The following is a 27,141-nucleotide window of genomic DNA, read 5'->3' on the forward strand; positions in this document are numbered from 1 at the left end:
ACCCTCATCTGCTGGCAAGGCTGTGAGGGAGCAGCTGATTAACTCTCATCTGAACCTGGTAACTCACAACCTAACAGAAATTACCCGGATCTTGGGCACCAACCACACAGCTCGGGCCAGGATCTGAGGACACGATGAACACTCTTCAGGTTCTGTTTAGGGATCTGTCAGTTGGGCGGTCATGTATAGGCTTCCCACATGGTCTAGCAGTCAGGACTCCTGGCTTTCACCCAGACGGCCCGGGTTCGACTCCCGGGATGGGAACGTGGTAACACTTAAGACTTCCCTGGTGGCTCGACTGTAAAGCGTGTGTCTACAATGCAGGAGAACCCGGGTTCGATCCCTGGGTTGGGAAGATCTGCTAGAGAAGGAAATGGCAATCCACTCCAGTACTATTGCCTGGAAAATCCCATGGACAGAGGAGCCTGGTAGGCTACAGTCCATGGGGTCGCAAAAAAGTCAGATATGACTGGGTGACTTCACTCTCACAGGCTTCCCTAGTGGCTCAGACAGTAAAGAATCCGCCTTCACTGCAGGAGATCCAGGTTTGATTCCTGGGTTGGGAAGATCCCTTGGAGAAGGGAATAGCAACCCATTCCAGTATTGTTGCCTGGATAGTTTCATGGACAGAGGACCCTGGCATCCTACAGTCCACGGGGTCACAGTGAGTTGGACATGACTGAGCCACTAACACAAACACAACAACGTGGACGGGCAGCACTGGCACAGGGACCCAAGTTCTCAGCCGTATTTTCTAGTTAGAATGGTCAACAAGGAATATCGTTATTTGTCCCTTTTCATGTTTTCACCTTAAGCCTATTCTGGCTGACATACATCAACACATGCACATAATTTTGCTTGATATGTTTTCTTATGCCTTGTAAGTTTTTCCAGAAGTATTTCTATTGTAAAAGACATGGAATATGTACGGTTAGAGGTTGTAACAAACTGCTTTGAAGTCTTAAGAAATCTTAAGATTATACACAGTATTATTTTAGATATTTATTTTTCAAAATGACCAGAACCCTGTGACAGGTAGAGATTTTTTAAATGCCAATCTCTTTAAAAAAACAATATATACCAGAGACTAGGAGAACAAATTTCCATGCCCCTTTTATACTTTGTTTTCTGTCTGACAAATACTAAAAGAGAATGGGTCAGTGGGAATTGTCTTAGTCCAGTAGTCCATTTGAGCTGCTCTAACAAGGTATTGTGGGTAGCTTATAAACAGCAGAAATCTTTCAGTTCTGCAAGCCAGAAGTTCAGACCAGGTGCCACTGTTGTTCGGTTCTGGTGAAGGCCTCAAGGTTGCGGATGCCGACTTCTTGCTGTGTCTTCACAGGGCAGGAGGAGCAGGGAGCCCTGTGGGGCGTCTTGAAACAAGGGCACTGATCCCATTCCTAAGAGCTCCACCATCATGACCTTGTCACCCCACAAAGGCCCAGCTCCTGGTACCATCATATCAGAGGTGAGGATTCAAACATATGAATCAGAAGGCGGGGGGGAAGCTGGAGGACATAAATATTCAGACAATGGTAGGAATTTATTAAATATAAGGGTATTAAGTAGGCATTTTAAGCCCAGGTTACAATCACAGAAATAACAATAAATTATGTGGGAAAATTTAAAAGTACACCAAAAGGGGCAGATAACAAAAAATGGGAAATGAATCTATAATCTGAATGCAAATTTCTTTAAATTCTGGAACTGTGATTTTAAGAAAAAATAACCATGCTAAGTATAAGTAAATCATATGCCAGAGTGGAATTTCAAAATATAGGTTGTATTTCCAGCATCATGAAAAGAATCACTATAAGCATTACCTTAAAATGTTTTTATCAGAAATATAGTTTTGGTAATAAACCATCTGATAAAATTATATATAAACATGTAATCAGATATGCTATATATATAATTTTAATACACTCATATGAATACTCTTTATGGTATATTTTGTATAAAATAAAATTTAGTTTTAGATTATTAAAAAAACTGGCAACAAGTTCACAAGACCTGACCACCTACCAGGTCAGCTCCCACGCTCACATTCTGCGCTGAGAAGCCCTCACACGCACCAACAGAGAATCCCAGTGAGCTGGTCGACGTCCCTGCAAAAATTCTCCAGGATGCAGAGGCAGCCTGGGAGGTGCTGGTGGAGGAGTCAGGGCCACCTTTCCGCTCAGGGTGGTTTGGGGAGAGGGGAGGTATGGAGGTATGGAAACCTGAATTGAAAGTTTCCTGTACGGTTAAAACGGTCCACAACCCACCCCACCTCCTCCAAGAAATGTTGGGAAAAAAAATTTTTTTTTAAATTTAAACGTTGAAAGTCCCAAGCTTCAAGTCAAGTTTCATTTAGTACTTTCAGCCAAAAAAACCCCTTAGTTCTCTTCTTTTACTTTCTAGGTTTATCACCAAATATCCTGCAGATACCGCTTTTCTTCTTTTAAAGTGGCCAATGTCTTCATTGCCTCCAGTTTTTCAGCTCCAGTCTCTCTGCTTATTATTTCCACAAGGGCATCGTGGACATCCTTGGCCATATTCTTGGCATCTCTAGAGAAAAATGAGTAACAGCATTCTGTTTAACAACAGGAACTGTGTACTAAATCCTCTTGCATTCACGAATCTCAGGCCGGGCCTGCGTCACCACACTGCAGCCCGCCTCCATCTCTCTGGAAAGTGACCCTGAGGTCTCCAGGCACTGGTCACCACCACACCCCCCAGCCCAAGGCCAGGCCTTTGCCCAGGGACCACCAGCACATGCAACGCTGACCACCCCGTTCACAGCTTTAAGTCCTTCAGCGGGCTCTGAGCTCCAGGAGCAGCCGAAATCTTGACGCGCCCGAGGACCTCACGCACTGGGCCCTCCTCGCCTCTGCCCTCCCTCCACTCTCAAGGCCTTCCTGGGGCAAGGAGCTCCCCCGAGAGTCTAAGCCTGCATACCTGGCAGGCACACGGGCACACAGTTATTAACAGGCACATCACTGAGAACTTGCTGAGGGCTGCCTTGGTGCAGTTCCACGGCCCAGCTCTTTCACTGCAGGCCGGGCGAGGCCCCACGCAGCCCCCGCTGCACTGTGAGCACTGCTTCCCCGGCTCTCCCACAGGGAGTGGGCGGCTGGGGCAGAGGGCACCTCGCCCACCTCCCGTCTCCAGACACCTGCACGGGCCAAAGTGCCAGCAGGCACTGTGATGTCTGCGGCGTGAGTAACTGCCAGACAGGATTCCACTGTGCTGGGAGCTGAACTCACCCTGCCCCTTCCAGCGAGATTCCTTGAAAAAGCCGTAATGGCTGCTCCAACATCCTGCTCCTGCTCAAGCATGCCAAGAGCACCCCAAGGCCACCCCCCTGCCCTTCCTCAAGTCCGGGGCTCCAGCCGCCACATCTCCTGGGCCCTGCGTCGTCTTCTTACTTGACTCTCAGCAGCAAAAGCTCCCCCTTGAGACAGTGTCCCCTGGGCCGAGGGACAAGCTCGCACCTTCCTCGGTGGCTGTCCTCCTCAAGGTCCCCTTTGTTTAGTCCACACTAGAGGCCAAGGGGTGTTCACTCTGAGCCCTCACCTCAGACCAGCTTGAGTGCTATCAACCTCACTTCACGGATGTGAAAGAATGAAGCACCAGTGATGGTGAAGGGTTACTTCTGGGCTAACATTTTAAGATCTCAAGTACCAGTTATTCATATACTTGTACATGTATGTTTGTACATGGACTTCGCCTCCATTATTTTAAGGCTGCATTTAAAACTTCAGCCTAAATCTGACAGCACTCTCCTCTGCAAACAGAAGGAAGACCAAATACTTCACTAGAAGCTACATGAAAACATAAACCAACACAACATCCAGGAGCTTGGTCGTTTCTGACCTAAAGCAGCTTCTTCTATCTGAGGAGTTGTTAATGGGTCGTGAAATCAACTTAGGAGCCAAAGTCAGCTTTCTTTAAAAATGATACAACGAACAAATAGACGTTATCAGAATGTATCACAGAGAGTAAGTCCAAAAAGTAAGTTCTGTTTTATAAACCTTTTCAATTATATTTATATGTACTCCAGGTCATTATGCCAATATTTCTTTTTCTGTGTCAGTTTTAGAAATCAAAACAACCCAACCTGGTAACTTAACGGAACATTTTAAATGCCAGGAAGGGAAGTGTTAGGATAAAAGAAAAATAAGTGTAGTTTCTCATTTCAAAACTCCTTTTTAATTAGCAAACATTTTGAGTTCCATTAAAACACAAAGCTAGTTCCTAAATTTTTTTTTCCCTATGGCAATCTTGGGTTTCTATAACGGATCTTGTCTCAAAAAGTAGATGAAACGTAAGAATGACTGCTGGCGTATGTCAACTTTGACATTACAAATTATGTCTTAAGAAAAAAATCCTAAATTCACATTCTCAGTGAAAAGTGAAAATGAAAGTTGCTCGGTCTGTGTCTGACTCCTTGGCAACCCCATGAACTACACAGTCCATGGAATTCTCCAGGCCAGAACACTGGAGTGGGTAGCCTTTCCTTTCTCCAGGGGATCCTCCCAATCCAGCAATTGAACCCAGGTCTCCAGCATGGCAGGCAGATTAATTACCAGCTGAGCCACAAAGAAAGTCCAAGAATACTGGAGTGGGGAGCCTATCCCATCTCCAGAGGATCTTCCTGACCCAGGAATCAAACCAGGGTCTCCTGCATTGCAGGAGATTCTTTACCAACTGAGCTTGAGGGAAACCATTCTCAGAGTCAAAACCAAAGCTGTTTTCCTAGGTTGACTACACAAATCACACGTTTAGTATTCACTGATCAAAATCAATTAAACAGTGAATTAAGCATAGCAAAAACAAACACAGAAACCTAATTTAAAATAGCACAGAGCAGTTCACAATGCACAAGTTAATTTTCTTTTGGGATCTTAGTTCCCCATCCGGACACTGAACCTATGCCCCCTGCAGTGGAAGTGTGGACCCAGGGAAGGCTACATGAGTTAATTTTCACTCTGTTTTCCTGATAACAACTTCCTGGCTATGGAGGGTACGTAAAAATAGTTTTAGAACTTATATTTCTATCCCTGTACTTGAGAATCAAATCTCCCACCCATACAGGTCTGGGTCGTTAACCAATGGGCCCCTGGTTTCTTTAATGAACACCACCGACTGTCCCCACCCCCTGCACTCACCCACACACATAGATGTAACCGCTCTCCCGGAGGAGGACCCCCACCACCTGCTTGCTGTGACGCTGGAGGCTGTCTTGCACATATCTGGCTGGGCCTTCCTCCTCCCCGACAGCAGCATCTCTTGAGAAGGAGACTTCCAAGTGAGTGAGCACTCCACACTTAAGGAAGCGTCTGAGCTCGTCTCTGAAACACAATACGTAAGGAGTCACTGGAAGATCTGTAATTTCAAGTTGGAGAAGCCTGAGATGACACCTGTAGAGCATGGCAGAGCCTTACAACACGAGGGCTGTCAAGTACCTGAACAAATAATCCCTCTCCTTGTGTCGGCAGCCAAAGAACAGCCACGTGGCTCCAAAGCAGCCCCCTGCGTGTCGTTCCCGGAGCTTCTCTCTAAGGGGACAAGAAAGCTGAGGCCTGGCAGAAAGAACAGGTAGCAGCAGTCTCTCTCTCTTCTTGCCTCTCCAGGTAGGTCTATAAAACCCAACTCTATAGTCACTCAAAGTCCGTTTACTGACTTTACACTTCACTGTCCACAGGGTGAGTCGCCCACTCCAGCGCACACTAGAGAAAGTAAGTTTACCTCTGGGCTGAGACATCTATGACCTTTACATGACATCTCCAGAGCAAAGGTAATTCAAATGACGATACTGTGAAACCTCGACTAATTTCTACACTAAATACTAGCAACAATCTTATGACTAAAAACTCTCTTAGTGTACTAGAGAGGTGGCACAGGGCTTTAAAAGGCGGAACAGTCTGCTGCGCAATTTTCAGACGTGATTGACATGTCCCACTTTTTTGTTTTCTTAACAACAACAAAAAAGAAAACTACACAAAGATTTTGTCTGAAACATATCACTCCACTACCTGGGTAACATTACATAAGAATTGCTATTTTACACATAGGGAGAGAAGCACAATTTTATTTGTATCAAATAATTATGCCCTGATATGAAGATACATGAATTAATATTATTCTACTGAAAATTACTGGCGTTAGGGGTTTGACTTTGAAATGCTGGGTGTAATTGGGTCTTTGTGACGACCCAGTTAAGGAATAGATGGATGCTGGGAAACGCTGAGGGCAGGAGAAGGGGGCAACAGAAGATGAGGTGGTTGGGTGGCATCACTGACACAACGGACATGAGTTTGAGCAAACTCCAGGAGATAGTGAAGGACAGGGAGGCCTGGCGTGCTGCAGCGCATGGGGTTACGGAGAATCGGACACGGCTGAGCCACTGAACAACAACAAAGGAACAGATGGGGCAGCTGCACGTCAACACAGCATACAGATGTGCTTGAAATCTGTCCCCAGCACACACACTACAATCTATAGTTCAGGGCTGGGCAGTGGGGGAGTAAACACCACAGTAAAAACGCAAGTTCCAGCACAAACCAAAATCTCTAGACGATATATTCACTTTTCCCACAGTGACAAGCTATGCTAAGCTATCACACATTTCATAATAATGTTTTAAAATAAAAATTTTACAACTGAAGTCCAATATCCTAAAAACCCCAGAAGAAACAAAAAAAATGCTCTATTATACTCCCAGCCAGGTCCACGAGGGATACATACCTGTGTTGCAGGAAGCCAATGAAGGGGGCCACGCCCGCTCCTGGACCCACCATTATGATGGGGACTGAAGGGCCATTTGGTAAGTGGAAAGAGTTTGTTGTTCGAGGAGAAATGAATATCTGGAACATTAAGGCAATGCGCATTAAGTCTGGAAAAAACCGGACCTGAACAAAAGCATATAACCAAGGTGCTGTCTGCCAAGGAAGTCAGAAAGTGAAACTTCCCCTTAATTTCATCACTTCCCCTTTCCCTTAGAAGCATCACAAACTTAAGTAGCAGCATTAAATCTTACTGAAACCACAAGCACATCTGTCAACACAGAGAAATAAACAAGTCTGTCTTGTAAATTTTTTTCTTTCTAAATCAAAAGTATTTTTTAAATGACAGGGCTATTTCCGAGGTATAACACTGAATACATAAATAAATAATGAGTTATTTTTCTAGGCCCAAAGTAGTGGGCAACCCATCATATGCATCATGAAGAAATGCACACACAAGATGTGTGCATCAGGACAGAAAGGGGCAATGCAGACGAACGCCAAGATGGGGTGAAGGGTTTAAGCGGAAACTAGGCAAGCGAGCGAGAAATGAAGGGGCTGCCCTAAGGATGCCAGAGCACTTCTCGTGGCCTCTGCTCCTGTGCATCCAGGGTTTGCTGCAAAGCTAGACTAATAAATGAGACACACATAAAAATCTTTTTGCTACAATTTCAAAAGGGTTTTCTTCTAAACCATGTGCCAGGGACACTTACAAGGAATCTGCTTGTTAACGTACTTGACTCTCAGTTTCACTCTGCCATATGCTTCAGTTACACTGAGTGGTATTAACACTTAAGAATGACAGGAATCGTCCCTACATTGCATACAGATATAATCGTATATATTTTAGCCTTTAATTCAAGGGAAGCTGTCTGAAGTTCATCCACAGGATGGGTACAGTACTTTTTAAATGGAGAACTGGCAGAGTTGCGTCAAATGACTATTCTAGTTTTGGAGTGAAGCTGTGATGGATATTACATTAGCCTTATTCAACTGATTCATCCACCTAACAATTTTACTGAAGGTACCCAATATGACAAGCACTTAGGATGGAGAAATGAGCAAACCAAATCTATGTCAATGGGATGCATATTCTACTGTGTGAAAAAGACAACAAACAGACACATATTCTACTGTGTGAAAAAGACAACAAACAGACATTCATCTACAGAAAGACAGATAATAAATAAGTCCCATGAAGCAGAATAAAACTGCTGAAGAAACCACACTCCCATGTTCCAGGGACGGCGAGGAGATGGGAGAGTACTAGTCGGCACCTGCTGCTCACGCAGCGCTCACCCTGTCTGGGCTCAGGGCGCCAGCTCTGCACCATGACCTCCTTCACCTGCATCCAAAGCCAAGGAGCATCCCTGACCTGAGTCATCCCATTCGAGGTCAGAAGGGAAGATGAGAGAGGCAAGCCCAGCAACTCCATCGGGCGCGGAGCTCCTGCTGAGACCTGGCACAAGCCTGGCCACTTGCCTTTCCCTGCGAGGCTGGTTACGTGGCCCAGCCACCCAGGAGCGGGAGGGGACGTCTACTCCCTGGGGGCAGCGGCATCTGTGAACCACAGGACCACCTACCAGTTGGGGTCGGTGCGTGGTGGATGGATCGTGGACAAAATATGGTATTACACGGCAAGATGAAACTTAAGTAGTTATAAATTACATCCTTTCTATCTGTACCTCCAGGGCCTCAAAACTGGGGAAGGAAGACGAGGAAAAGGATAGGAGGAAAGAAAGAAAGACTATGTGAGAGGCACCCACATTTGGTGTTTGTAATACAGGTGTTTCAATATGCTATTTTTAACTTTCTGGAGATCTGCTATTTTTATGAGACCATGAAGTGGCACGATACTTGCGTGTCAGTTCTATTACTATAGTATTTCTTTCCAAAAGAGAAGTTTCTTGGTTCTCAAAATTTTGTGGATGTAAGGAAACACATGTGATAAAACACCTGTTCCAGGGAGCAGACTGGGAAAACACCAAGTTCAAGGGCAATTTTAAGCCCCAGTCTTAAGCTCTCTCAGGTATATATCAGAAGTCTTAATTCCCCCAAGGGCTGTCAACTTTTTAATTTCAGTAACTTAGAACAACCGAACCAGGAGTAAGACATTACAAGTGTCTTATTTTTCAAAACCACGGAAAAGACTTCATGATAAAGACTCAACTTCTTTTTTCGATTTCAACCATTCTTATGGGTGAGGAGGGAGAATGTAATTGTTCCCTTTGCATACGGTCTCAAATGAGATTTTTGACAAGTGTGAATCAAAATACAAAACACAAAAGGTCTTCTGTTTATGAACGTGATGAGCAAGGAGCAAAGACTGTACTGTACACAATTCATACTTTACGCATTGAGGAAACACATGGACTATTTGATACTAAGTGAAAACTATGTTCTAACTTTCCAAAAGACTAAAGCTGAAGTGTGGCATAGAGTTTCCTTTGAATGGTTTATTGGTAGCGAATGATGCAGGGGACATTTTCCAACTAAGCAATGAAAGCTTTCAACATCACCAAAACTGCACTCTCCTCATACCTTGGGAGCCAGGGCTTTCTTGCCATCTGCATGGTTTGTACACGTGTATGGCTGAAGAATTGATTCAACCAAGGTGGCCAGCCAGCCCGTGCACACGCCTCTCCGAAGAACCACCTCCGTGGTGTTAGACAAAAACTCCACGATGTTAAAAATGAAATGAAGCTTCCCTGGGTGAAACAGACTTGAGCTGCAAAGACAGAGAGGCGAGTTTTTAAACTCCGCATCAGGACTAACACATACGGGCCAGACCAGGCCTTTTATTACTGCACTGGGGGGTATTTCTGAGCGGGCACTAGAAACCTTCTCAGGCTGTTTACTGCAAAGTCAGCCCTGCCCCCAGCGTCCTGATATCACTCAGGACAGTTTCTGGTTACCTGTGTGCCCCCAAGACTAGATGAGATTTATACAGAACCCCTCCCTCTCCTCTTCCTCCTCCACCCCCAGCAAGGCGGCCAGGCACACCAATAAGGCCGCAGGGGGAGGACCTGGAGACTCGCTAAGCGGGGACATGGTTCTGGACCACAAGAGCCATGGAAGATGCCACGCCCTACGAACTCTGGGAGGACAGGAGGCCAAGCCTGCTTTTCTTCACTCCTTATCACATCTGCTACCGTCTTCCACAAATCTGGTAAGTTTTCAGCAAATGGACCTGTAGCTAGCAAGGATTTGAAAGTCGGAGTTTCATTGTATTTTAGGAGAAAGACGCTATGTATTACGTTAATAAGCATCAGTACCTTGCACACGAGTATAGTCTGGGTTGGAGCTTAGGAAGATGTTCTAGAAAAAAAGCAAAAACAGGCAACTATTAATTCACTCCTACTGAAAATAAAGTATATGTATACATGTAAACTACATGTAAAGGTCTGCCTTCTAAGTGTTCTCTTATTTAGAATATTCAAAACAACTGTTGCTTCAGTTTTCATCATACTTTTAAGTAACTATACATTCACTGTGAGTAAGCAGACCATTACTAGATGCCACATCCAAATCTTAAAGACCAAACAGAATCCGCTTCCTTAATGCGAAGTCAGTATTTCTACCTAAAGGCTGTTTGTTTTTTTAAAACCAGCAAACAGGAGTAAGAGTAAGGTCCACAAATGTTTTCTGGGGTGTCTCCAGAGTTTTCAGACTTGAAATAAAATCGTGACTCAAAGATGATTAGACTGTGGAAAATACATAGGCTGAAAATATTTTCCCTTCTTGTATTTATAGGGTTATAACAAAAAACTGGAGTGTAACGGTAGAGATTCTTAAATCAAGTTACCCAGAAATCCAGTGATTTCAAGACACATAGGTACTCTTTCAAAAGGAGACTAAGAGTCAATATTTGAATTGTCCACTAATAAAACTGTGGAAATTTTTGTGTTCAGTATGTTATCATTTTGATAGTTATTTAGCAAAAATTTAGAAAGCCCTTTCTGAAATGTCTTACAGTTGCAATGTCAGAATAAGATTTAAGAGAGGGCTCAACACTAACCCCCAGGTGTACTAAGTTTTCTCATAGAAATTAGGAAATAATTGAAGTTTCTCCAAGTCTCAATTATAGAAACTTCTAAAGTTTATAAGCTGAAGCGTCGATACTTTGGTCACCTGATGTGAAGAGCCAACTCATTAGAAAAGACCCTGATGTCGGGAAAGCTTGAAGGCAGGAGGAGAAGAGGATGACAGAGGATGAGATGGTTGGATGGCATCAGCATCTCAATGGACATGAGTCTGGGTAAACTCTGGGAGGTGGTGATGGACAGAGAGGCCTGGTGTGCTGCAGTCCATGGGGTCGCAAAGAATTGGACACGACTGAGGGACTGAACTGAACTGAATTATTAGCTCAAAAGAAAGACAGTAAGAGTGTTCATCTGAACAGGAAAATGGGAAGAGCAGCCTCACCACTTGGAGGAGGACAGAGAACACTAAGAAGTAAAAACGGAAGGCAAGCCTGACTTGTCACGGAGCCTGACTTGTCACAGAGCCTGACTTGTCACGGAGCCTGACTTGTCAAGGCCTGACCTGTCAAGCAGTGCCTTTCACTGTACTTGCCATCAGAAGGGGCCTTGCTGGCCTAACAGCACAAAGCACAGTACGCGTTTTCCTGTCACTATTTGTCACTCCAGGAAAACAGACAGGAGATGACAAAAGTGCAAGCATAGAAAGTATTAGATAACAAAGGTTTTAAAATCCTATAAACGCTTACAGTCACCATCCCTGGTAAACGTCTCCAAGTCCGGACACCAGGTCCTTAAAGGAAGATCTGAAACTCTCTTCTGCTGGAGTACAAGGACCAGAAGACATGATCGGGGCAAAAACCAGGGTGACCTTCCATCTGAATGCCTGTCTCCCCAAGTCCACACTCAGAGGCATTGAGTAAAGCCGCTGTTTATGCGGGGCCAGCACGAGGAGACCCTCGGGTCTTGAACCAGAATCTGGACCTGCCCAAGTGGGACACTTCTGAATCCTGCTCAGAGGGCACACTTCATCACACTCCGTCAATTATCACTATCGTTGAAAAAGATATTTTTCTTGGAAAGCTCATTTTTAGATAAAATTTGGCTAAGTGCTTTCTGAAAAACAGATTCTAGGCTAAAGGCTGAGCGAAAAAAGAGAATTATAACTGATTCTATTAATGGAGAAAAAGACTCTGCTGCTGGGAAAGATTAAGGGCAGGATAAGGGGACAACGGAGTATGAGATGGTTGGATGACATCACTGACTCAATGGACATGAATCTGGGCAAACTCCGGGAGACAGTGTGCTGTAGTCCATGGGGCTGCAAAGAGTCAGACACCTCTTAGTGACTGAATGCCAACAATGATACTGAGAGAGCAGATGACAGTGGCAACGGTAGGAAAGAAAACTGGAAAAGCAACAAAACAAAACAAAACGGGAGAGATTCTCTGGCCTCAGGAAGGCAGTTCAGCTGGGTAAGGCCCCAGGAAGCCCAGCTGTGACATGCTTGCTTACTGACCAGTCTGGAGATGTGCCCCCACAGGCCTGCAGGAACTCGAGGTGTCCTTAGCACAGAGGGGCTGCCCGGGGAGGGGGGCTGTGACGGCGGTCACTCACCGAGCAGGAGGCCGAGCGGAGGCTGGCAGGACGGGAAGGCCCGCAGCAGGTCGGACAGGCAGGCGCTGGCGTCCCTGACGAAGCGGGAGTAGTCGGCTGCCCCCTGCCTGCTGCACAGCTCCTGTAGCCGCCGCCTCTCCACACTGTCGCCAGTGTGGTCCGCGAGGGCGCGCAGGAATGCCTGTGGCCAAGAAACCAACAAGTCACCACACACTCTGTGGTCACAGCGTCAGAATGCGGGGTTGGTGTCCACCTGGGATGTGCCCAACTATAAAGAAAAAGGGAGTGTGGCCACCAGGAGTGTGGCCGGGAAAAGGGCATTTTGTTTCATATTTGCTCTTATGGCAGCCTGTCGAAGTGGGAAGACCCACTTTTATGTTTTGGTCACCTTCCCTGTATCTTAAACTGACCTAATCAGTCATAAGTATGGTCTCAAATTACATGACAGGTATATGTGAGTAAGCCGGAAGTCAAGTCTCCCAAGCAAACTTTTTTTTTAATATTTATTTATGCAGCATCTAGTTCCCCGGGCATGTGGGATTTAGTTCCCTGACCAGGGATCAAACCCAGGGCCCCTGCATTAGGAGCCCAGAGTCTTAGCCACCAGACCATCAAGGAAGTCCCTCATTAACCAAACGTTTTTTATCTCAGGACACAATACCTGTTCCTGTCGTAGCTGACGACTACAACCTGGATTTCGACACTTATTTGACCACCATTAAGGGCTTTTTCTGACAGGCACTGGGTACAAGAGGACACCTAACTTGCCCAAAAGGCTTCACAGGAGAGTGGGAGCAACAACGCTACCTGAGACGGGAGTGGGCACCACGACATCCACGGCCCCTGCACCCGCAGGCCCGGACGCCCTTGACGGGGACGGCGAGAGCACATCCCCGAGGGTCTCCACTGACTAGCCAAGAATCCCTGCCCAACCTACCCAGAGACCCATCAGCTACAGGAGCGCAGGAGCTTACCAAGAACACTTCCAGCCAAACTTTCTCAAGTCAATACACCCTCCTAAATTACAGGCTAAACCAGTAGCATATTTCTCGCTTTACACTTAACAGAAAATTCACAGTATTAACAAAGGAAATACTGTATTATGTAGAGAACAAGTTGACAAACATGACTAAAACTGAAATTCTAAATATTTTTAACACAGTAATTGTACTCCAAGGAATTTATTTTTAAAAGAAAACTCAGACAGGTGTATACAGATGCAAACAGAAGGTTGACCTAAGTGGATTTTTAATAGTGAAAAACTGGAAACAATGGACCGTCCTTATATCAACCATTATTGCATCTTTTAGTAAGATCTCCAGTATGTTTCCATGTTGGGATATGCAAACTCATGATTTCTTTTTTCAAAAAAAGGCAGGTTATGGAACAGCGTATATACTAGCAACACAAATCCAAGTGTTAACTGCAGTGTGACAGTGGCTCAGTCGTGCCTGACTCTACAACCCCAAGGACCACAGCCCGCCAGGCTCCTCTGTCCTTGGGACTCTCCGGGAAGGAACTGGAGCGGGTTGCCCCTTCCTTCTCCAGGGGATCTTCCCGACCCAGGGACTGAGCCCAGACCTCCTGCTTTGCAGGCAGATTCTCTACTGAGCCACCAAGGGAAGCCCTGTTAACTGCAGGGGTCTAATTACAAAGCACTTTTGCTTCCTGAATTACTTTTGTGTCCAGACTTTTTACAAGTGTACTGCTTTTGCCGTAAGCAAAAATACATTTTTAAATATATACACTGTGAAGTTTTCAGAAATGGTAGAGTTGAACAAAAATTGTGAAATTATGCAGGAAATTTTCATCACGGTGCCTCATAAATTTACTCAAATTATACCTAGGACTAAGTCTCTCTATTGAATTCACTTCCCGAAGACACCAAATGCAGTCAGCACCTCAATAAAACAGAGAATGAGCACTGCAGCGTGGACAGTGTAGCGTAGTCACGCTTTTATTCATAGGCAATACAAGTTCGGTAAAACAGCTTGAGAAGTGCACCCACTAACAGCCACTAACAGGGCCCGAAAAGCAGTGGCAACGCTGGCGTGGCGCTGACACCCGTCGGACCTTCCCCTCCAAACCCATCGCCTCCGACCCGCGCCTTTCCCTCGAGAATCCTGACGCAATAAATTAACAGCCGACTCTCACACGAAAAGGGGTCTTCCCAACCCGACATGAGTGACAGGTGAGGGAAAGCCCCACTCCCCAAGCCTCCTGGCAACCAGAGAAAACGCGTCCCTGCACTGCTGGGAAACCCATGTCATCAAGGCCACTTTCATCGCTGGTTGCCGCACAACATCGAGTTAACGTCTAGTAAAACAAGATTAAGGAAAAGCCCTACTTGAAATTCTCATTTCAAAAGAAAAGGTAACATTTCAATACAAGAGCAATTTAAAAATATTTGTCCATGATGTCACAGAGACACAGCATGGCTTGGGAACTATTCTGAACACAGGCTATGAAGACCACATTTTCTAGGCCTTCAAATGATTTAATAAGCTCTACAGACAGATAAGCATATTTTTAAGTAGGTACCAAAAGAACTTTAAAAAAACAGTACCTTCTTGGGAACGGCTCGTATTTCGAGGCACCAGGTGAGAAGGAACTGGAGAGAACACCTCTCAGGTACGTGCTGGGGCAAGGCTGCACCTGTCCAGGGAGACGGGGAAGAGTTCACAACACAGAAAATAGAGATGTTTCCAACCCCTAGAAACACTAACAGCTGTAATCTTTTACATTATAGTAAAATATCAAAGTACAATATGACTTTGGCCAACATTTATTCAGTCAAAAGATTTCCTCAGCAAAAATGTGAAAGAAAAATCCACTTTACAAAAACAATTTTATTAATTCAACAGTATTACTGAATCAGCCATACCTATGAAATCTAGGCTTACCAAACAAAAGGAAGGGACATTATCTAACACCAAGGAACAAAAAAGCCCAGGAATCGAACTGGGGTCTCCTGCATTGCAGGTGGATTCTTTACCAACTGAGCTATCAGGGAAGCCCCTTCAAAAGATGGCAGTGGCCCCAAAACACTACCTGTCTTCCTCAGAAAGAATTTTAGAGCTGCCTGAGCTCTAGTTCCAGATTACAAGCAAATCACTGAGAAATAATTTCCTTTAATCATGGAAAAAGCAACTATTTTCATGTATTAAATAAGCAATAACAAATAGGCCATGAGACACAAACATAAAACAACTACCTCTGTTTCTGGCCACATCGTGCAGTTTGTGGGATATTCTCCCACCAGGAATTAAACCCAGGCCCCAGACCTGAAAGCCTGGAGTCCTAACCACCAGGGAACTCCCAACAAAAAGCAGTTTTTAAAACAGATTCATATAGTATAGCTTTTCTGCATGACAACTCTAGTGTGCTGAGAAACAAGGCAGTGCTGACTGAAAAGAAGCAAGCTGACACACTGGCTCAGCTGACCATCCCGCTGCACTGAGACCACAGTTACCCTGACACACTGGCTCAGCTGACCATCCTGCTGCTCTGAGACCACAGTTACCCTGACACACTGGCTCAGCTGACCATTCCGCTGCACTGAGACCACAGTTACCCTGACACACTGGCTCAGCTGACCATCCTGCTGCTCTGAGACCACACTTACCCTGACACACTGGCTCAGCTGACCATCCCGCTGCAGAGACCACAGTTACCCTGACACACTGGCTCAGCTGACCATTCCGCTGCACTGAGACCACACTTACCCTGACACACTGGCTCAGCTGACCATCCTGCTGCTCTGAGACCACAGTTACCCTGACACACTGGCTCAGCTGACCATCCGCTGCAGAGACCACAGTTACCCTGACACACTGGCTCAGCTGACCATCCTGCTGCTCTGAGACCACACTTACCCTGACACACTGGCTCAGCTGACCATCCCGCTGCAGAGACCACACTTACCCTGACACACTGGCTCAGCTGACCATCCCGCTGCACTGAGACCACAGTTACCCTGACACACTGGCTCAGCTGACCATCCCGCTGCAGAGACCACAGTTACCCTGACACACTGGCTCAGCTGACCATCCCGCTGCAGAGACCACAGTTACCCTGACACACTGGCTCAGCTGACCATCCTGCTGCTCTGAGACCACAGTTACCCTGACACACTGGCTCAGCTGACCATCCTGCTGCTCTGAGACCACAGTTACACCATCTTTGTGCTTCCCCGTTTGCTGTAAGCTTGCTGATGTCTAGAGTTCTGGAAAAGCTGATTCTTCAACTTCATTTTTAATGTCTGTAAGCATCCGATAAGCACAAACTCTATCACCACCTCATTCAGGATAACTGACTCGCCCAGGGCACCTGCGGTGGACGCTAAGGACTCCCACCCAAGACCAGCGATCGCCTGTGTCCCACACTCAGGCACCCGTGCAGACTCGCCCTGTCACCCCCGTGCCCCCAGGGACGTCCGGAGCAATAAGACACAGGGCTGCACCTTTCTTCCTCGTGTCTGCCTTAATCGTCATGGCGACACGGTGCTCTCTCCTGTCTGCGAGCTGCAGTCTCTGCAGCAGGAACTGCACTTCAGCGTCGCTGTTGGGACAGATCACGTTGAAGGCATCTCCAGGCTGGTAGGAAAAATCTGTTTTCTAGAGAAGAACCAACACGAAATAAAAAAATGCCACATGAGTTAAGAGTTTTAGCTGTGGGGCAACCAACACAGTTTTTCTTAGCAATTAGAATTATTTTGTTTCTAACAAGTAAGACCAATTAACTAAACAAGCATACTTTTATTAGAGCTATTTTTTAAAAAGAAATTCTGTAATTATATAATGTTTTGCTTTATATCAAGTATTCACAGACTAGAAATTAAGACCTGCCTCTTTTGGAGATTAAGGTGTCCCAGTAAGTAGTGTTTTTAATAATCCATGTAAAAACCCTCTTTTGAAAGCATAACACACACTTTAGGAGCAAAGAAACGCCTCTTCAGTGGTCTCTCCTTACTCCTTTCCTTCGGAGAGGAACGAGGTGGGGGAGGCCACTTTTCTCCCTTTAGTGATGTGCAACGTTAAAGCGCCTGGCTCGGTCCTGGCTGTGCACAAACCCGGGCTCCACATGGAGCCCCCTCCCACAGCAGGTGTACACACTCTGCATAGAATGGGGTGGGGGTGTGAAGGGCTCTGGGAACGGGTCTCTGACCACACATGCTCACACCCCTAGCCTGTGAGGGACACAGACACAGACCGGACCCACCAGTATGCCAAACCTCACCTCTTTATGACAAAAGTGTGTAACAGAAGTGAAATGCTTTCGCATATACAGGATATTTAACAGTGGGGATAAAAATGTTCAAAAGAAAATGGAATTACTCAATAGTATGACAGTCCCTTGGATTGCAAGGAGATCAAACCAGTCAATCTAAAAGGAACTCAACCCTGAATATTCACTTACAAGGACTGATGCTAAAGTTCCAATACTTTGGCCACCTGATACGAAGAGTCGACTCATTGGAAAAGACCTGGATGCTAAGAAAGATCAAAGGCAAAAGGAGAAGGGGGCAGCAGAGGATGAAATGGCTAAAGAGCATCACCAACCAACTCAGTGGACATGGTTTGATCAAACTCCAGGAGACAGTGAAGGACAGGGAAGCCCGGCACGCTGCAGTCCATGGGGTCGCAAAGAGTCGGACACGGCTCAGCGACTGAACAGAACAATAATATGTAAGCAAAACCATCTAGTTTTGATGCCTGTCGTATTTCTTTTTTTCTATTAGAAATTCAACTAAACCTCCACCAACATCCCTGACACACTCTCTTCTGAAAGTCCAGGCCACTGAGCTCCATGGGACCCTCATCCAGCACTGAGCTGCACGACTGTGAGGAGGTCCAGTCATGGCTTCCTACCTGAGGCCAGCGGCTGGGGCAGGGGCTGGGGGAGGCTTACGGATGGGGCTCCGAGAGCCAGCACAGATACCTTCTAAAACTGTGGGCAAAATGCTTATATATAATCATTATTCTGAAGAGGGGGTCCATGATTTCTCCCAGATTCTCAAAGGAACAAGGACTGCCACTCTGAGAAGTGACCGTCACAGGATGAGCTAGCCTGGGCTTGACTTCCCTGGCCGCTGACCTCAGCTTCCTTGCCTGGGGCTCCTATATGCCAGTGCTGGGCTGATTCCATTATTCTTTCCTGGCTTAATGAGTAAAGCAGCAAAACTACTCTCTCCAAGTTGAATCACCTCCAGACACTCCTCATTTCAGCCCCTCCTTGAAGTGAAAAGAAAACAGGGATGAGACGGAGAGACAGAATGACGGGTGAGGAATAAACACGACACGCCAGGTGGGTGGCCGCTGTCCAGACGCCGCCTCCTCCAGCACGTCTGGGTGAGGACACACCACAGGCGAGCCTCTGCACCGACTGGCAGCATCATGTGCTCAGAAACACATTCTGGAACTTACCGAGATGTCCAACTCTATCAGAAGAGTGGTTTTTACGGCATCATTTGCAGTCAGCTGAACTGCCTTTGAAATTGGAACGTGAAACACTGGATCCGCCGAACTCACAGATGCGTGGCTTTCCTCCTTGAGAAAGAAACATGATAAAGTGCTATGAAATGCGATTTTCAACTGTACTTACCACTGCTTCACTTAGCAGCAAAGTCAGAGCTACAGGATCTCTCAACATTCCCTGATGAGATTTCAGAATTCTTCTCTAAGGTAAATGGCTACAAACAGTCTTCTCGGTCTTTCAGAAGAGAAGCTCATCTATATTTTAAACTCCTTGTCTACTAGACTTTAAAATTTCTGAGATTTTATGGAAAACATCAGATACTAGCACTTTCCACGGAAAAGTCTAACAGTCTTTCCTGATGAACTATGCAAAAAGAGTGTGTGCGCCCATTTCAGAAGGAGATTCTAAAGGAGTAACAGATGTTTACGGCTGGAAGCTGCCTGCACAGATGGTGACAAGAGCCCTCAGAGCGGCGGGCGGTGCTGTTCCGCAGAGCTCTCTGGACGGCGGGGGTGCTCCATGACCTCACTGGCCGGTACCTGACCCCTGACCCCTGAGCCCTGGAAACATAGCTGGTGTGACTCAACAACTGAATTCTGAATTTTCATTAATTAATAGTAGCCACACAGAGATAAAATTAGACAATACAGGCCTTGGGAAACTAGAAAGAAACCCAAATCTTGGTCCTGCCTCACCAGATTCATAACTTGATGCTTCTAAGTTCTAATAAAAATAGAAACTTACATCTCGGAAAGTGCTGGTCAGTTAGCTGTGGATGAGTGGCTGCGTGGGAAGGCCGTGGAAGCCCAGGGCTGAGGGTCTGAGAGTTGTAGTGATGGGTAGGGGGACATAGCCTTCAGCAAGGCTGCCAACAGCTCTCACAATGGGGCCCCAGACCCTCGCCGGCACCTCCGAGGATCCTCTGAGCACTCAAGGTCACACCTCCGTCTAGAGGCCGCCTACAGCCAACGACATCAACGACTGTAAAGGCCCAGCCCCTGTGCACAACCCAGGACAACCCTGAAGGCCTGCAGCTCAGCTTCTCCTGTGCCCTATCCGGCTCTTGCCTTCTGACATCCCAAGGTGAGGAGGAGGCCCCGAAGACCATCTCACAGTGATTCCCGGGAACCCAGCCTGGGACAGCCAGGGCCAGAGTGGCCCGAGCAAGTCGCTAAAATGGGCGTGTGGCGCTGGAGGGCTGCCCCGGCCGGCAGTGAGAGCACACCTGGGGACAGTGCTCAGGAACGAGGAGGGCGCGGCACGATCGGCCGCTGGGACTGCAGGCCTCCGGCCAAGCTTCACCGACACTTTTGGAAAAAATGCAAAGAGCCAAGAATAATGAGGCAACAACTAAAATCCACCAGTGAAAGCCAGAGGACACTCTCAGTAGCTTACACAGGAGCACTCACCTGCTGCAGCCTGAGGGCAGAGAAAGCCAGGGAAGGCTCGGCAGGGAAGAATGGGAGAGGGACACCTGGGTGAGCGTCTTCAGTCCCGAGATGAGCTCTGGCGCCCGCGGAAGGGGCTGCTCCTTCCCTAAGGGCAAGAGCTCCCTTCTTGTGTTAAGACAATGCAGGGACTCCACCCCGCACCCTATCTCTCCTCCTGGCTGCTGGACCAATAACTACAGTTAAGAAGCAACAGGCCTGGCTGCCTGTGCACTGGGCCAGCTCCAAAGAAGGCAGGACAGCACCATGCATCAGCAGAACACGTGTGCCCCAGACAGGAGGCCGAGGTCCTGGGCCAGGCAGGGCAGGACAGAGGTCTGGACGAAGGGCTTTCTAACTGGGATGCTCGCCCAGGACTCAGGCTTTCCTCACCCTGGCAGAGCCCCAGAGATGACATAAACACACGGCCAGCAGGGCGACTAGAGCAAAGGAAAAGCAAAGTGGGGCAGAGATGCCAAGACGTTTGAAGACGGGATTGAAAAGCTCAGAGAAGAGGGCCGACCAGAAAGGACAAAACCATGCAAGGCCACACCCACCAGCCGACAGATGCTCCCTGGAGCACCCAGAGACCACCTCACGGCCAAGGCCCACAGGACCACGCTGGTCGGGGCAGCAGCAGCAAGCTCACCCGCTGACCAGCGCTCACAGAGCAGGCGCCCCCACCCCCGGCACCAAGAACTGAGGGAGGTGGGAGCACCTGGCCAGGAACACCAGGGAGGGGTATGCACAAGGACCACAGTGAGTAGAAAAGCTGGGGGGCGGCCGAGGGCCCAACTCCCAGAAATAACGAGAATGATGGCACATGGCTTCCAGAGGCTCATAATGAACGGGCAGCCGGCAAGAGCACTGGACCAGTCCTCACGAGGAAAAGAAACCAAGACACTGAGCGGAAGCTGTCCAATGAAAGCTCGAGAGCCCCGTCCCGCTGCTGGACCTGGGTCAGCTGTCAGACCTGGAGCCCGCCCCCATGACGGCAGGAGCAGGCAGGCCCCAGGAGGAGCGACTCCGTGAGGCACAGAGACCGCACTCGCCGATGCCGCCCCCAGGGGTAAACGAGCACTGGACTCAGGGACGGCGGGGAGAGGGCAGTGCAGCTGGGGGCCCACACAGCCCCGAGGCCTGAGGCCGGGGGTGACTGGAGTCCAGGGGTAAACGAGCACTGGACTCAGGGACGGCGGGGAGAGGGCAGTGCAGCTGGGGGCCCACACAGCCCCGAGGTCTGCAGCCAGGGGTGGCCGGAGTCCTGGCTCAAGTCTGGCTCAAAGGGCCCAGCCAGTGGCTCACCTGGCGGTTAGGAGTGAAATCCTGGCCTGTGGGCTACAAGCCTTCACAGTGGGGAGGGTCAAGAAGAAGCCTCTGAACCTGACACCTCTCTCTCTCCATCAAAAAAAAAAAGATGAAAATTAGACAATACTAGGGAGAGAGACAGATATCAAAACAATCCTTAAAAAGCTGAAGGACACAGGAGGGTGTCTATCATGGCTCCATGGAATTCACCAATCGGGCCCCTGGAGAAACCAGACAGGTCCTGGTTTCAGGGGGATGACCCTGAGCCAGCAGCAACCCAAACAAGCAGCAGCCCCAGCCGCGCGCGGGTGGATGGTTCTCTGATAGAGCAGTTAAGGCAGCCTCTTGTGCAGGGCTCATCCAAGAAGATGTGGCCAACGTGCTCTTTCCCATCTCCGCCCACACAGGACCAGACGTGCTCACAGGCACGTACTGTTTACCATTTTGCCCCAAGACCGCGATAACGCTCCTGCTCACTGGCACAAGATGGCGTGAGTAAATGGGGACCGTCTGGACACTCAGGAAACCTCATCCAGGCCCGCCGCGTCAACGCCTTCACGCCGGTGAGACGACGCTGGCGTCCCCACGGCCTGTGGAGACTCAGGACCCATGGTGCGGTCCGGCGTGTCAGGACGTCCCCTCCCGAGAGGAGGATGCACTCTCTCCTCCTGCCCTTCGCCAGGAGAGGTGCTTCCCACCTGGCAGGCCCTGGCAGCTCAGGGCCGCACACCCCACCCAGACACTGGGCGACACGGGAGGCCGCCAGGGCTGGGGGCCCGGGGCAGGGAAGGGCTCTGGGCAGGGCCCCGAGATGCGCCCACCGAGGCCGTGCAGCGCGTAGCCCACGGTCCAGGCAGCCCCACGGCGGCGGGGGCACCAGGGACGCGGAGACGGCGCTGGGTGGAGTGGGACGGCTGTGGGCTCTGTGGGCTGCACGAAGCTCCGGCTTCCCAGGGGGCGCTAGCGGTCAAGAACCCACCAGCCAGTGCAGATGACAGAGACGCGGTTTCGATCCCTGGGTCGGGAAGATCCCCAGGAGGAGGGCATAGCAACCCACTCCAGTATTCCTGCCTGGAGGAATAATCCCATGAAGGGGTGAGCCTGGTGGGCTACAGTACCTGGGGTCACCAAGAGTCGGACAGGATGGAAGTGACTGAGCGCGCGTGCACCGAAGCTCAGCTTCCGGCTCTGCTCAACCCGGCGCCATCATCCCCTCCCCCACCCGCCCCGCTCCTCAAGGGGGTTATCCCAAGATGACGCCCTGAAACAGGAAACTTATTTTCCTCAATCCCTGATCCTCTAGGTATGTCCTTTAAACAGATTTACACAAGTTTCCGTTAAATAGTTGAGATTTTAAAAAATCTTTTAAAGACATTACCAACAACTCAAGTCTATTTAATGACACCTATTGTAAAAGAAACTCTCAAGCAGATCCTAAGTGAAGCGCCTCATCAGATCAATCAGAGAGCGACACCCCTGCCACACACACTCATCCTTGCAGCGCAAACCCAGGGTCAGCTCGCCACCCTGAGCCCACCCGCCCGGCACATTTACCACAGCCACCGCACCTGTCCCCAATCCTGACTAAGACGTACTTGTTGTGATAATCCCTTTTAATAAAGAATGAAACATGAGCGTGAAAACAATAACCCAGGGAAGGTCATATAAAAACCTACCTGTTTGTCTGAATGCATTAGAAAAACACTGTAAAAATATGATGCTGAAAACACTGGTATGCATTATCAAGTGTTCGCAAACAGTTTTCAAATAAACTAGAAAGTTGCACTTACACTGTTTCTCACATGTCTCGCCTCATTTAATTAAAGGAAAAGAAGAAACCAGAAATCACGACAATTGCGTTAAGTGTGGTTTACCTGAGAAAACCCACATAGGACTCCCTCTGAACAGAGAGGGGTCAGCCAAGCGTCACAAGACCGGCTGCCCTGGAAGTTTATTCCAAGCACGCTGGAAGAAATTTCAGGGAACCATATACTGACAATCGTGGGGTAATATTAGCTATTATTCAACTTGATGCTCTGAAATGTACAGATCACTTCAAGGTCATTTATTTACTGATAGGGAAGATACTCAAGGCATAGAAAAAAAGACTTAAACAGACAGAAACAGGTCTATAAAATATTACCAAAAGAAAGAAAAACCCCTAAAATGGAGTATCCCAAGACAGCAAAGATCCACACTGGAAAAGTGATCTTACTGCACCTGACTCAAACTAGTTGCTGAGACAGTCTTCTGACAGCCCACAACTCGCCCTCACCTGACTGACATCTAAGGCAAGAAGACAAGACGTTACTTCTCCAAAGGAATGGAGAAACTGAGCTCATACCCATTTACTTCCTCAAAGAGAAGCCAGGTAATAACACAAGCGCATCTTTGACGCCTGGAGGTAACGCCTCTTTGGGAGCTACTCAACTCCACCACTGCAGTGCAGAAGCAGCCTTGGATGGGCATGGCTCTGTTCCAATAAAACTCTATTTACACAAGAGCTGGTAGACCACCGTCACCCAACACGCCATAGTTTGTTGGCCTCCACCATAACATAATTTAAAAAATACCACCAACATCACTGCTTACCTGGCCAAGGGCCTCCTCCAGATGCACCTCTAAATATTCCGGTGGTAAAGAGGGAATATTCAGAGAGGCTTGTGAAAGTGGGGGTACTGAACGGGTAAGCGAGGCCTCAAAGTCTGCAATCAGAGTACTTGATTGACCACTGTTCACTGCATTTTGTTCCAAAACTTCAGCAGCCTTTCCTCCAGAATCATCTAATCTCAGAAGTCCAACTTGTGATTCCACGTGTAATAATTCCGGCGTCATGGGGTCTGTCCTCCGGGAGGCAAGAGATGCCATTGTGAGAGTTTCACTCACGTCCCCTCTTCCTCTGTTCAACAGAAAATGCTTCTCGAGGGCGGCCCAGAGTCCATTAATCCATGGCTCAACCACAAGTTCTAAACTGAGTTGTAAAAAAAAAAAGAAAAAAGAAACAAACACTTTAAGTTCTTCATTTAAACACATAACAATGGGATAATGGGAGAATCTGTCCACTTGACAGAATGCTGTGCAACGGTCAGAAACATTCACTATGAAGGCTATTTAGAATACAATAGTAATCAATAAGTAATCAAAAATACTTATGATTTAGCTAAAGAGCAAAATATTACTATGTTAATTAGCACTGAGCTATAAAAATGTACGAACAAGCACAAAAGTCAGAGAACAAAAATGTAGATGATTTAGTAAAAGGTAATAACAGGAGTAAGATTCCACTTAACTTCCTAAAATAGAGTTGATATTATAAGAAGATGTGGTTTTAAACAGGCATGCTAAATTCTGATGAGGCTAACGGAACATACTCAAAATCCAAGTCTACTCTAATAAATGATAATTATCAAATGCACCACCTTTTTTTGCCTAGTCAATTTGCTGATCTTTGTTTCCTACAGACTAAGATATCGCCAAGAAACCACTCCAGATTAATGCTCTTTGACTAATAGCTCAACCCTTCAATCATCCTTTAGGAGAGCTGAATTAACCGTAAGTACACTGTAAAATATGCTCATCTACTGACTACTGGGTGGAGAAGGAAATGGCAACCCACTCCAGTATACTTGCCAGGAAAATCCCACGGACAGAGGAGCCCGGCAGACTAGTCCTTGGGGTTGCAAAAGATCAATAAAGTTCCAATTCATAGAGCTAAGTGACAAGAGGAGACACATTTTAGACCTCTGTCTTACCGAGACTTTGGCTATAATTTCATTGTATTCATTTACTGCTCACGTGGCACATAGTTCAGAGTTTGGTGACACAGTACATCCATCCCTCAGGAACATTTGGAAAAGCAAGCGTATAAAATTAATGCCTCAATGACAGCTACATTTAAAACACCATTCTCACAACTCAGAAATACTAGTATGGTAATACTATTACAAGAAAGCTCATGCCCACTGAGTATGCACTATATGGTGGGCATTGTTCTAAAACAACAAGTTTTATTCATTCATTTAATGCTTCAAAGAATCTTAAACAATATATACTGTTATTATCCATTTCACAAGGGGGGACACCAAGACACAAAAAGTTTAAGTAATTTGACCAGTGCTTCATCATCATTAAGTGAGGAAAACCAAGGATCTGAATGCAGGTATTTTAACTCCAGTCTACATTCTTAACCCCTTCAGTGTGGTGGTACAGTAAGCCAAGATGTCTCCTTGAAAATATTCTAATTTTAGAAAAGTACTTAGGTTGCAAATTTTAGAGATGCAGACTGCTGAAATACACATTGAAGAATTTTAATGGTCAGTGCAATAAATAAACAGTGAAGTCAAAAGCCTCTGAAGTAAAATATGAGTTGAGCAATAGGAATAATGGATTTATAAGCATTTAGCATTTAAACAGCTCACACAGGACAATAAACATTTAATCCCAACAAGGTTTTTCGTGGGGAAAAGAGCCCAACACAGCGAGACAAAACTGAGAGGCAACAGGCAAGGCAAGGTGGTGGAGCTGTCACCATAAGGGACATGTGCCCTGGGGCAATGGGAAAAAACTCGCAGCATCACAGCTGCAGAAAATGACGGACGTATGGACTCACAAAGGTGAGTTGCGGGCAAACACAAGTGTCTCCAACATGCCCGTGCAAGGTGGTATATGCAGAAAAGCACAGCCTTTGCTGAACCTGTCATGTTGCATAAGCCCAGATCCAGTGGGTGAGATTTACGTAATACACAGAGCCAGCAGGAAAAAAGATCAAGTGCATGCATGTGCTGTCGTGACAGAGCAAGGACAATCCAATAAGGTCTTTGAGTTCACACGTTAAGAGGATTTGTAAGGTGGCACATAGGGTGAAATACTGAACTGTAAAAACAAGAACAAATTAATGAAACAGAAATTATATTCCTGGTTGGCAGGGTGGTAAATGACCCTGAAGACAGGGAAAGAGAGTGCCAAGGAGCCAGGGTGCCGGGAAGGCCTGTGGCCCGCCTTCTCCACGTGTAACGCACGGGCCGGGTGCCCTCCACAGGGAGGTCCAGAGTCCAGTCACTACCCTGCAGGCACACGCTCTCCAAGTTCCTAAAGGAAACAATGACTTTTGCAAACAGCCGCACACTTCCAAGCCTGAGGTAACTGTACTGGGCTACCTTCCTAGTGTCTTCCATTAGCAGACACTGAGATGGACGAGGCACTTAAAAAAAAAAAAAAATTCGGCAAAACAGATAAATCAAGCTCTGGAGGATTTTCCTTGGTCCCAAAACTAAAATAGGGCTTTCAGGACTGAAGTTAATGCTAGTTCAAAAGTGAACCCCTTTTGTAAACTAACCTACATCATGTACAAACATGGTTTACTGGAAATGACAGAGGTACATTGCTCTTACCCTACACAGTCATCCGCGTGGCCAGTGTCGTAGAAACGCTGGGCTCCAAGCTCCTGAAGGCGTTTATCAATTACCTTCCCCCCGTTACAGAAGTACGTGTATTCTGAATCACCCAGACCTGGAGTCCAAATGGGTTATTAGCATGCAGTAAGGTTTAAATTTAACCATATAC

The 27,141-nt window shown here is 47.2% G+C and overlaps 1 protein-coding gene across 5 annotated transcripts in view; it reads right to left on the reverse strand.

The window, feature by feature from the left end:
- Positions 1–989: 989 nt before the first annotated feature.
- Positions 990–27,141, reverse strand: part of MTRR (5-methyltetrahydrofolate-homocysteine methyltransferase reductase) — a 33,088-nt gene continuing 6,936 nt past the window's right edge. For 3 of the 5 annotated variants that reach the window (XM_042233945.1, XM_042233944.1, XM_042233946.2), the window contains exons 4-16: positions 26,970–27,087; positions 25,210–25,290; positions 24,172–24,550; positions 18,793–18,915; positions 16,830–16,983; positions 14,934–15,022; positions 12,368–12,548; positions 10,046–10,088; positions 9,312–9,498; positions 6,733–6,851; positions 5,451–5,543; positions 5,154–5,336; positions 990–2,550 (exon numbers count right to left, since the gene is read on the reverse strand). In XM_042233945.1, coding sequence (XP_042089879.1) covers positions 2,409–2,550; positions 5,154–5,336; positions 5,451–5,543; positions 6,733–6,851; positions 9,312–9,498; positions 10,046–10,088; positions 12,368–12,548; positions 14,934–15,022; positions 16,830–16,983; positions 18,793–18,915; positions 24,172–24,550; positions 25,210–25,290; positions 26,970–27,087 — 1,892 coding nt within the window. In that variant the 3' untranslated portion in view covers positions 990–2,408. The remainder of the gene's footprint in view (positions 2,551–5,153; positions 5,337–5,450; positions 5,544–6,732; positions 6,852–9,311; positions 9,499–10,045; positions 10,089–12,367; positions 12,549–14,933; positions 15,023–16,829; positions 16,984–18,792; positions 18,916–24,171; positions 24,551–25,209; positions 25,291–26,969; positions 27,088–27,141) is intronic. The other 2 variants (XM_027980171.2, XM_027980172.2) reach the window with 2 other exon arrangements.

The sequence above is a fragment of the Ovis aries genome, chromosome 16, assembly GCF_016772045.2.
Source record: "Ovis aries strain OAR_USU_Benz2616 breed Rambouillet chromosome 16, ARS-UI_Ramb_v3.0, whole genome shotgun sequence".
Classification (NCBI taxonomy): domain Eukaryota; kingdom Metazoa; phylum Chordata; class Mammalia; order Artiodactyla; family Bovidae; genus Ovis; species Ovis aries.